This window comes from Arachis ipaensis, chromosome B07 (genome assembly GCF_000816755.2).
Source record: "Arachis ipaensis cultivar K30076 chromosome B07, Araip1.1, whole genome shotgun sequence".
In the NCBI taxonomy this organism is placed as follows: Eukaryota; Viridiplantae; Streptophyta; class Magnoliopsida; order Fabales; family Fabaceae; genus Arachis; species Arachis ipaensis.
The window spans coordinates 10,135,435-10,147,756 of NC_029791.2; the positions used below are offsets into that span (position 1 = coordinate 10,135,435).

Here is a 12,322-nt window from a genome sequence, read left to right on the forward strand (position 1 = left end):
TTATAGTTTATATTTTTTTAAATTTTTTTAAAAAAATATATTTTTTATATAATAAATGAACAAAAAATATTTTTATCTTATTTTACTTAAATATAACTAATAAATAAAAAAATTATATAAAATATTCAAACATAAAATTATTTTTATTCTTTTGTAAAATCTTTTGAAAAAAGATAACTTAAAAAGATATTTTTTTAAAAATTCACCCAAATAATCTTTTTTATTTGATAAGATAGTAACAAATTAGAAAATTTTTTATGCCTATATATATGATTGCAACAACACAGCATCAACACTTCAACAGTTGATAGCAAAGAACTGGTGTGTGCGACTCTTGGATATACATAGCAACTTTGTTGAATTGAAGGAGTTTTTTCAAGGTAAGTAAAGCTCTTTTAAGTATTTATATGTAAATTATAAATATATATACGTGAAAAGATCTATTGATGGTGACTCGAAAAATAAATGTATTTCTAATCTTCACCCATTATTTTACTGAAACTATTTACCACTCTTAGTCAATAATTCTCCCTACTCTTTTAAGGTTATGAGAGATTCGAACCAGTCAATAAACCGATAAAATTATTGGTTCAATAGTTTATTGGTTAAATTGAAGTTTAATCAATTTAATTAAACAACAGCGAAAATAATTCTAAATAGCAAAAAATAATTTCAAACAACAGCTAAAATAATTATCCAGTAATCCATCAAAAAATCTTTTGTTTTTTCTCTTCATCATGGCATGTACCTATTAGATGTCTTAAATATTTAAATAATATTTATGCTATAACTTTTGAACAATTATTGTTTACATATTGATGTAAGTTTTTTTTGTCCTTTACTAACTATTGTATCTGCCTTGTTATGAATGGAATACCGCTATAATGAAGAGAAACAGATGGAGAATTACAAGCATCAACAATTGATAAAGAAGATAATAGAGGAGCAAGAGCAAGAAACTAAGAACAAGAAGAACCAAGAACAACAAGGTGGTTACTCTGTGGAAGAAAGAACAACCGTTGGTGGTGGTCGTGCAACTGCGACGGCAAAGGCAGTGGACATTGCTCCTCGTCTGACATCTTTTCTTGAGAAAGATGAATCTTTTCTTACTCCTTGGAGTTGGGATTCCAATTCTTCTTCAAGTTCTTTAAACCAACAAGGAAGAAAAAGCCACCATCAATTTCAACCTGGGTCGTTTTTCGTTAGAGAGGTAAAACTCTTAATTCAATTCAATTCAAATCAATTCTCTTTTTTTTTTTCTTTTATAATTCTTGATTATTAGTGCAATCATTAACCTTTTTTATTTTATTAATGATTATTATCAGGCATAATTGTTTTAATATTCTCAGTATTTATTTTAAAAAAATTATAGAAAAACCAATAATAACTAGCAACAAACCTAAACGTAAGTTGAGTAAACGCAGAAGATATAATTTCTTGCTTTTAGTAAACCAGATCACGTTGGCGTTCAGAGAAGAAAAATTGACAAACATTAAAGAACAGCGTTCAAAGCATTAAAACGCACTTTTATCCTCTCCAACGTGTTTTACAAACACACCCAATATGGTATCATATATTCTATTTTATATTTGTTGGGTCACATGTATATTGCATATTTCAATTTTAAATATTCAGTTATAGATGTTTTAGCAAATATGATATATTTGTTAAATATAATTTCGATATTTTTTATTAAGCTAATTTTTAAAATTGAATTAGATTCGATTAATTTTAGTTCAACTACATGTTAAGAAATATACAAATGAATAAGTTGATGGAATATATTATTCAGAATTCAAAATTGAAAATTCTCCTCTTTTCTTTTTTGTAAGGTTTGTTGACTGCATTGACGTGACAGTGAGAGAGCAAGGAATGAAACATGAAGAAAGTAATTAATTCTGATAATTCTTTATAGTTAGTATTGGAGGTAGTTTAGTTTAATTTATTCTTGTTAGTTGGAACTTGGAATTAAATATGGGTCTAGATTCTGATTTTTCTGCAACATTTGAAATATTTATATTTATAGTAAAATATTTAGATACATTGACATAAAACTATAAAAGTACATTCTCTTATTCCGCAAATTTTCTAATTTTTCTTATTTATCTTACTCTTTTCATTTGAGGATAAGAAAAGCTATTATCAGAATATCTTTACATGATACAGTTTCTGTTTGATGAGAAAAAAATTATCAAGACTGTATGGTTTGCTTAGCAAGAAGTTGGTGTTTGAAAGCTTAAATCAATCAATTCTCAACCATTGCTTTATTTATTTTAAAGCTAATTATTTTTACAGATTAATGTGTATTTCAAGTTGTTTATTTTCACTTTTCTGTTATAAGATTAATGTGAAATTTGTTGAGAACTGAATAATATGGGTTGGATCTTAGATATTTTAAAATTTAGTGTTAAAAGAAAAATCTTTAACCAAAATATAGATTTATTTTGTTTCTCATTTATGTTATTTGAAAATTTAATATTAATTTTAACAAACAATAATTAATGTTTGAGACACACAAAAAAAAATAACAAAAACAATCTAAATTTATTTTATTTAGTATTTATTAATTGTAAATATTAAAAAAAAAAAGCAAATTTGAACACTTTTTTGTTCTAATTTGGCCTGTAATTTAACGTGATTTTGTTAAATATGAATACTTAATTAATAATTTGAAACTTAGATTTGATTTTTACTTGGATTTCTATTTAACTATGTTTTGGGGTTTGCACTTTGCAGATCTAATTTTTCTATCATGGTATTCTATCTTTAATTTTTATTTTTAACTTCCATTTAGAAATATTAAAAGAACTTTAAGAAAGGCAAAGATATTAGCTTATTAGGAAAGCCAACGCATAAATTTATTTTTGTCGCATTCTTCATTACTTATAATTCATATCAATGTACAATCCAACCTAGAAAACCATTGCCAGACAAAAAAATATAAACTAAAACAAAAGAAAGAAAAGTAGATTTCAATACATAATAGTTTAAATGCTTGAAACAAAATTTTGGAGAGACAAAAAATTTAACATAAAAGTTTAATATTTTATTTGATTTGATTATTAGATGATTTTTTTTATTCTTATCTTTTTTTTTATGTGAAAGCCAACAAAAATCCACACAGTTCAGTCAAAATCCAACATGTTTTTAATATTAAAAATAAAAACTGTTGTGCAATAAAAGTAAGAGATGAAAATTAAATTTGGATATTTTAAGTCATAGTAAAATATTTAAGCCAACTAAACTATTTTTTACTTTTTGAAAAGGTACTATTAATTTTTTTATAAAAAATTTAGGAGGGCCATTGTCCCATTGCCTCAACTAAGTTTCTATATATATATATATATTGGGGTGTTTATGGTTTGATTAATACAAAAACTAAACCAATTTTTTAGTTAACAAAAAATATAGTCTTAGTTAGTTAACCAAATTGGTTGTACATGATAAAATCGATTATTAATCGGTTAGTAAAATATGAAACCGATTATTAAAATAAAACCGGTTTTTACACAAAAAAATCGGTTTTTACACCAAAAAACCAGTTTTTTGCACCAAAAACTGATTTTTATACCAAAAAATTTGTTTTTACACCTAAAAATCGATTTTTACACATTAACTTTTTTTATATACAAAAATTCAAAATTTTAACCTTTTTTTTAAATTGAATTTTTTAATCTAAAAATTATTTTTTCTTTTTAAATAATACGAGTAACATTTGTAAATAATGAAATCCCTTCCATTGCTTCGTTTTTTTTCTTTCTTATCTCTTTTCAGCATTTTCTATAAATAATTTTTTCTAATGTAAATAATTTTCTTTCTAAATGATACGAGTAACTTTTTTTATCTTCTTTTCTCCATCTCTCTCCTTTTCTCTCCCCCCCCTCTCCTCTTCTCTCTTCATTCTCTCTCTCTCTCTCTCTCTCTCCCCCCTTCCCCTCTCTTTGTCTTCCTTTCTCTCTCTCTCTCTCCTCCTCTTTTCCTTCTCTCTCTCTCTCCCTCTCTCCCCTCCTCTCCCTCTCTTCTTATCTCTCTCCTTCCCTTCTTCTCTCTTCTCATATTTCTTCTTTTCCTCTCTCTCTTCTCTCTCCTCTCCCTCTCTCTTGTTTTGGAGAGAAGATGAAAAAAGAGAGAGGAGAGGGATAGAGAGTGAGAAAAAGCTGATAGAGAAAGAGAAAAGAGAGAGTACGGGAAGAAAGAGGAGAATGAGAGAGAAGGAAGAAGAGGAGAGAGAGAGAAAGAAGGAAAGAAAAGAGAGAGGAGCGAGAGATAAAAAGGAAAAGAGAGAGAGGGAGAGAGAGAAGAGAAAAAGGGGAGAGGGAGAGAGGAGAGAGAGGGGAGACAGAGAGAGGGAAGAGAGAGAGAGAGGAGGAGGAGGAAGAGATAGAGGAGAGGATAGAGGGGAAGGGGAAAGATGAGTAGAGAGAGGAATGGGAGGAGAGAGAGGAAGAGAGAGAAGGGAGGAGAGAGAGGAAGAGCGCAAGAAGAAAGAGACAAAGAGAGAGAGAGAAGGAGAGAAAGAGAGAGAGGGGGGAGAGAAGGAGATAAAGACAGAGAGAGAAAGAGAAAAAGAGAGAGAGGGGGAGAAAAGAAGAGAGAGACAGAGAAAGAGAAGGAGAGACAGAGAGAGGGGGAGAGCAAAGGAAGGATATACATAGGAACCTTGTTGAATTGAAGGAGATTGCAACAACACAGCATCAAACATTGATAACAAAGAACTGTGTGTGTGACTCTGATATGAGGATATACATAGGAACCTTGTTGAATTGAAGGAGATTGCAACAACACAGCATCAAACATTGATAACAAAGAACTGTGTGTGTGACTCTGATATGAGGATATACATAGGAACCTTGTTGAATTGAAGGAGATTGCAACAACACAGCATCAAACATTGATAACAAAGAACTGTGTGTGTGACTCTGATATGAGGATATACATAGGAACCTTGTTGAATTGAAGGAGATTGCAACAACACAGCATCAAACATTGATAACAAAGAACTGTGTGTGTGACTCTGATATGAGGATATACATAGGAACCTTGTTGAATTGAAGGAGATTGCAACAACACAGCATCAAACATTGATAACAAAGAACTGTGTGTGTGACTCTGATATGAGGATATACATAGGAACCTTGTTGAATTGAAGGAGATTGCAACAACACAGCATCAAACATTGATAACAAAGAACTGTGTGTGTGACTCTGATATGAGGATATACATAGGAACCTTGTTGAATTGAAGGAGATTGCAACAACACAGCATCAAACATTGATAACAAAGAACTGTGTGTGTGACTCTGATATGAGGATATACATAGGAACCTTGTTGAATTGAAGGAGATTGCAACAACACAGCATCAAACATTGATAACAAAGAACTGTGTGTGTGACTCTGATATGAGGATATACATAGGAACCTTGTTGAATTGAAGGAGATTGCAACAACACAGCATCAAACATTGATAACAAAGAACTGTGTGTGTGACTCTGATATGAGGATATACATAGGAACCTTGTTGAATTGAAGGAGATTGCAACAACACAGCATCAAACATTGATAACAAAGAACTGTGTGTGTGACTCTGATATGAGGATATACATAGGAACCTTGTTGAATTGAAGGAGATTGCAACAACACAGCATCAAACATTGATAACAAAGAACTGTGTGTGTGACTCTGATATGAGGATATACATAGGAACCTTGTTGAATTGAAGGAGATTGCAACAACACAGCATCAAACATTGATAACAAAGAACTGTGTGTGTGACTCTGATATGAGGATATACATAGGAACCTTGTTGAATTGAAGGAGATTGCAACAACACAGCATCAAACATTGATAACAAAGAACTGTGTGTGTGACTCTGATATGAGGATATACATAGGAACCTTGTTGAATTGAAGGAGTTTTTTTAAGGTAACTAAAACTCTCTCAAGTATTTATATGTAAATTATAAATATATATACGTGGAAAAATTTATTGATGGTGACTCCAAGAATAAATGTATTCCTAATCTTCACCCATCATTCTACCAAATCATATACATAGCAACCTTGTTGAATTGCAGTTTTTTTAAGGTAACTAAAACTCTCAAGTATTTATATGTAAATTATAAATATATATACGTGGAAAAATTTATTGACGGTGACTCCAAGAATAAATGTATTCCTAATCTTCACCCATCATTCTACTGAATCTAGTTGCTATTGATCACTCTTGGAGTCAATAATCCTTCTGTAACACTCTACCACACAGAATCTTATGCTTAAGTCATAAAGTTGAGGTGACAAGGTATTACGACCTCTAAAAGTAAAAATATATATAATAATAGTTGAAAGAAATTTTAACTAGAAGCCTGTGAAGAAAAGTTAAGCAAAGCATTAAACAGAAAATCTCATCACTCGCGTAAGAGATAAATATGAGAGAAGAATTCCAAAGATACATATATCAAGGCGTCTGACTCGGATGAAGCGAAGAACTCTTGGGACTCAAGAACATATTTTGTTTATATTTATATATGTATATAGATTCTCCACCTTGTATTTTATGTATAATGTAACACCCTACCACACAGAGCTTTACGCTTAAACCGTAAAATAGAGGTGATGAGGTATTACGACCTCTAAAATAAAATATATACATACAGTTGTAGAAAGAATATAATACCTAGGAGCCTTGAAAAACGAGATTATTTGTATGCTAAGAAATGTAAGGTTTACAAGTATAACTAAATAGAAAGTGAGATTAGAGAGTCAAGGATATAGAATAACTAGCTCCTAACTCAGCCTGCAAAGCCAACGCTGGCCGGAGAATATTTACATACATATATACATCTCCCATCAACCCAAAATACAAGGATAAATAACCTTAACTCTCCTTAAACCTCTAAGAGGAACAAAATAAACAAGTTATTTGGAGAGAAAGCTAAGTACATACATACATAAACAAACAACAAAAGAACTCAGGAACCACTCCGCTTCAGAAGTCTAGACGCCTAGCGAGGTGTCTCTCGACTTGCATTTGAAAAACATCAACACAGTATGGGGTGAGAACCGGAGGTTCTCAGCATGGTAAAGGTGCCACATACATAATATATAAGGTCCTGGGAATGCCAGAGGCAATCCTAGAACACCGACACTCAGATTATAAAGCTTAAGTTACTAATCAGAAACCATAAAAGGGGTAGGTGTCTAGGAAATTCTAAACTTACTTAAACCTAACTTTAACATAAAACTTGTCTGCCTTTCCTCCGTTCCTCTATCACCAATGATTTAGCAAAGACAGACAAACAGACAATTTCAATCACAAGTAGAAGGCAAGTAGTGCAAGTAGCAATTACTACAGTTAACATAATATATTCAGTTAGGCATTCCCAGATAAGGCATAGCAAACAAACAAACAGAATGCACATGATGTATGCCTGTCCTATGGCTGATGAGGCTCATCTGTCGCAGTGTTGTCAGAACCGGACCGACCCAGCCGGTCGGACCAGAAAACTGGTGAACCGGTGCCATAACCGGTCCGGGTGAAGCATCTAACCGAACAAAGAATCAAACCGAAATGACCCGGATTGAACCGTCCGGGTTTGATCAGAACCGGTGAACCGGCGGATTTCATTTAACCCAGACCGGTTCGAACTTTTTTTTTATTTTTTTTCTGCGCTGGAAACGACGTCGTTTCTTAATAAAAAAAAAACAAAAACTGCTGTTGAAAGTGGAACCCTAGCCTCCATCCGTCTCATTCCCTCCATCCCCTGTTTCCCACTTTCCCTTCCCAAACGGTTTGGCCATAAGAGACCACCATGGCACCATGACTCCATGAGAGCTGACAGCTGAGAGATAGAGAGTCTGCTACTCACCACACCTCACCACCGCAACCAGAGTAGTGCGCCACTCACCACCGCCAAGAAGCACGTCCACGGTCTATCAAAGATTCAACATTCAAGTTGCCTTCTCATCGCCTACTACCTCCTGGTCCATTGGTCGTCAGTCGTCAGTCGCCAGTCGCCACCTCCGGTCTCCCTCTTCTCTGCTCGTCCCTCCATCCCTCCAGAGTCCAGGTATGTATTTTTAATTTTTTAAAGTTAATTTTCAATAATTTAGTACTGATAGTTAGAATTAATTGATTATTGTAGATTGATTATGTATGTTGGTTTCTGTTTGATTTCTGTTAGAATTTAGATTGTTGGTTGTTCACATATGTTTGATAGTTGATACTTTGATTTCTGTTTGATTTTTGTATGTTGGCAGATGAGAACATGAATACTTCCACATGTTTTTCTGTTTGATCTCTCTTGTTTCTTGATTTATTTTTTATTTCTATTCAGTTTGTTGATTATCCATTGTTGGTTGCTGTTATATATTATTCTTAGTAGTTAGTGAATTGTTGTTGTGCATTATTCTTAGAGATTAGTCATTTAGTCCTGGTTGATTAGGAATTTAGGATGGCTTAATCAAATACACCATCAGAAACACCAACTTCTTAGGAACAAGGATCAACTCCTGATCCAACAATTGGAACCCAAAAAATAGTAACAGAGGAAAAACTGATCCTGCATGGGGCCATTGTAAACAAGTTTTGGATAAAGGAAAAACTGCTCTGTTATGTATTTATTGCGAGAAGCTTATTAGGGGTGGAGGAATTAACCGGGTTAAGCATCATTTGGCTGGAAAAGGCGGATATATTGAGGCATGTCGAAAGGTGCCAGCTGTGGTGAGACACCAATTCAATCAAAACATTGAAGATCTTCGAACCAAGAAAAGAAAAACTCAAGAAGAATATGCAGAAAGTTATGGTGCTTGTGATGATGTTGAAAGGGAATTTGATGAGATTGAACGTAATGAGATGCGACAACAACAAGCATCAAGAATTCCAGCACCTAGCTCTAGAAAGGGAGTTGGAAAACAACTCAAGGGATTACAATCCTTTTTTCCACTTGCAGCAACACCTGGAACTCAACCAAGTATTAAAAGTGTTCTCTAGAGCAAAGAAATTGTGGAGAAGTGTGATATTGCTATTGAAAGATGGATGATGGATGCCTTTGTGCCATTCAATGCGATTAATTCAGCTTATTATCAGCCGATGATCGATGCTATTGCAAACATGGGTGCAGGGTATAAAGTGCCAAATTACCAAAGAGTTCGTGGATATTTGTTGAGTAAATTGGTTGAAGATGTAAAGAAGATGATTGAAGGTTATCGTGTGATTTGGAAACAAACTGGATGTACTATCATGGCTGATGGATGGACTGATCGTTGTAGGCGTACTTTAATTAATTTCTTGGTTTATTGCCCTAAAGGAAATGTTTTCCTAAAGTCAGTTGATGCTTCTCATATCTCGAAAACTGCTGAGGCTTTGTTTAAGTTGCTTAGGGATGTTGTGTTATTTGTTGGTCCTGAGAATGTTGTACATGTAGTGATGGATAATGCTACAAGTTACGTTGCTGCTGGAAGGTTGTTGGAATTGGAGTTTCCTAGATTGTATTGGTCTCTTTGTGCGGCACATTGTATTAATATGATGTTGCAGGATATTGGAAAGTTCGTGGAAGTGACTGAAACTGTGTCACAAGCTTCAATGATTACGAAGTATATCTATAATCACTGCCATCTGTTGTACTTGATGAGACAGTTCACAGGCGGCCGAGAAATACTTCATCCAGCTCCAACTCGATTCGCCACTAATTTCATTGCTTTGCAAAGTATTTTGGCTCAAAAGGATGCATTGAGAGCTAAGGTGACATCTAGAGAATGGACAAGTTCAACTTACTCTAAAGAAGCCAAAGCTAAAAAGTTTGTGGATCAAATCTTAGATTCTAAATTTTGGAATCAATGCACTGATATTGTTAAGCTTACGGAGCCACTTGTTCATGTATTGCGTATTGTAGATAGTGAAGATAGAGCTGCAATGGGTTTCCTTTATCAAGCTATGTATAAGGCTAGGGAAGACATGGTGAAGAGGTTTCAAAAAAGAAAGAGGGTTGTTGAACCTTATTTGAAGATTTTAGATTCACGTTGGGATTCACAACTTAAAAGAAACCTTCATGCTGCTGGTTATTGGTTAAATCCAGCTTTTCGATTTAATTCTGCAGAATTTGACAAGCACAAAGAAACAATTTCTGGCCTACTAGATGTGATTGAGAGATATGCTTACGGTGATGCTGATTTGAATACTAAATTGACAAGTGAGAAGAGAATCTTTAAGAATGATGAAGGAGATTTTAGAAGACAGTCTGCAATACGTGAGCGAAACACAGTGATGCCTGGTAAATTTTTTATAAAAATTAGTCTTTTATGATTGTGATATGTTTAAGATTTGATTTTTATGATTGTGATTATTTTCTATTTCTGTTAAGATCAATGGTGGGAATCTTATGGATGTGGAGCACCAAACCTGCAAAAGTTAGCGATTCGTGTTTTGAGTCAAACTTGTAGTTCTTCAGGTTGTGAGCGTAACTGGAGCATTTTCGAACACATTCACTCAAAGAAAAGGAATTGGTTAGAGCATCAAAAGATTAATGATCTTGTTTATGTTCATTACAACTTAAGGCTACAACAAAGGTACTTTTTATTATTCTTTCTTGAAGGCATTATTTTAAATTTTTAGTCATAATAAGAATAATCAAGTTAATTGATAATATAGGAACCGAATGAGAAAGCAAAGTTATGATCCAATTTGTCTTGATGCATTTGAGGATCATTCGGAATGGATAATGGAAGATTCACCACCATTTTTAACTCCTGAAGAAGTTGATGCTTTACGGAATGATCTTGCAAATATGTCTCTTCAATCAGCTTTAGATGATTTGGGTATATTTTTGTTAGGGATGATTTTGTAATGCTTTAACCAAATATTTTGCCTTATTATTGATTATGATTTGTGAAACATTATTGAAATGCTAGATGAATTGAATCGGGAAGATGATCGAGATGATGGTGAAGCTAATAATACTTCTGCAGAAAGTGCAAATCAGAATGAAACCAATCAGGATGTAGCTCCAGATTTGTCAGATGAAGAAAGATATCCAGACTTTGAAGTTACTCCTTGGATATAATCCATGAATTTTTATTTTCATTGTGTTAAATTGAGTTGTTCATGTAATAGACTAATAGTACTAACAAATTTTATGTTTATTTTCGTATTACTACTTATTTTTAGGATTTGAGACTTAATGTTTATTAAAATGTTATTGGAGATATATTTTTTAGCTGTTAATTTTTAAGTTTTTAGCTATTTTATACGTTTTACTTATGTGGGACCGAGTTAACCAGTTCAACCAGTGATCCACCGGTTGAACCAGTGACCCAGTGACCCAGTAGCCTGATCGGTTCGATCACCGGTTCGGTTCTGACAACTATGATCTGTCGGTTATCAAGCCAACCCGGCAAGTCCGAAACCCTTGGACTGTCCCTCGTCACGCATCCCCATGAGTCTATGCATAGCTTTTCTCATTTCATTCATAAATCATACATTCATATATAATTTTACTCAATGGGGGATAACAATTCCCGAGAATTTATACGTGCCCGGTCACCCTTACCACGTAGGGTCAACAGAGTATCGAGTCTCAACCTGGTACACGTGGTGGCAAGCCACGGTATTCTGTCCAGAAAAACTCGTATCTCAAATAACATTAAATACATAAGCCACATAAGTATTTATCACATTCATATCCATTCCATAATCATTCATCATAGCCATGTCATCATGAATTCTTCCAGCCTTCACATCATACTCCTATCATTTACCATGTTTACCCTTTTCTTCATCCCCAAGTTATCTCATTTTCCTAGCTTCAGCAAATTACTAGGCTTACTATTATATTTTATGACTAGAAGATGATAATAGAGGTTTGGAAGTTTGAAATTTGGTTCAACCGGTTCGGCCCGATCGGCCAAATCTTGGGCCGAATTCTTCGAAATTAGTGTCAAAATTATCGTTTTAATGAGCTCTATCCTATTTTAATATAATATTTACATTTTAAATTTTTCTTATTAAAATTTAATTTATTGACTAATTATTTACTAATCTAGCGGGGTTTACATCCTACCCACTTAATTAAGAATTTTGTCCTCAAAATTCAGATTCAGTTACCTGAAAAGAGGTGTGGGTAGTCCTTTCGCATATCTGACTCGAGCTCCCAAGTATGCTCTTCAATACCAGCCCGACTCCAAGCTACTTGCACTAAAGAGACCTCCTTTCCACGTAAACGCTTGATGCTGATGTCATCAATCCTAACTGGAGTTACTGGAAGAGTCAGATATTCTCTTACTTGAACCGATTCCGGCTCTGGAAAATGATTCGCGTCAGGAGTATATTT

General features: G+C 33.6%; 2 protein-coding genes across 2 annotated transcripts in view; both read left to right on the forward strand.

Moving 5' to 3' along the window:
* The window catches only part of LOC110262492, a gene marked incomplete at its 5' end in the record, with an annotated part of 2,672 nt that extends 1,523 nt beyond the window's left edge, over positions 1 to 1,149 (forward strand). Inside the window, 2 exon segments of the mRNA XM_021107287.1 lie at positions 288 to 380; positions 891 to 1,149. Of these exon segments, the coding sequence (XP_020962946.1) occupies positions 288 to 348 (61 nt within the window).
* On the forward strand, positions 9,037 to 11,107 carry LOC107606637. Its single transcript, XM_021107682.1, has 3 exons — positions 9,037 to 10,267; positions 10,358 to 10,562; positions 10,645 to 11,107. The coding sequence occupies exons 1-3, from the start codon at positions 9,037 to 9,039 to the stop codon at positions 10,838 to 10,840; spliced, it is 1,632 nt and encodes a 543-aa protein (XP_020963341.1). The 3' UTR covers positions 10,841 to 11,107.

Bases quoted from the DNA above. Each gene is read 5' to 3' on its own strand.
- LOC107606637 (XM_021107682.1), top strand. From the start codon at position 9,037: ATGGATGCCTTTGTGCCATTCAATGCGATTAATTCAGCTTATTATCAG. The intron at 10,268-10,357 runs GTAAATTTTTTA...ATTTCTGTTAAG, and splicing joins GCGAAACACAGTGATGCCTG to ATCAATGGTGGGAATCTTAT. The intron at 10,563-10,644 runs GTACTTTTTATT...TTGATAATATAG, and splicing joins AACTTAAGGCTACAACAAAG to GAACCGAATGAGAAAGCAAA.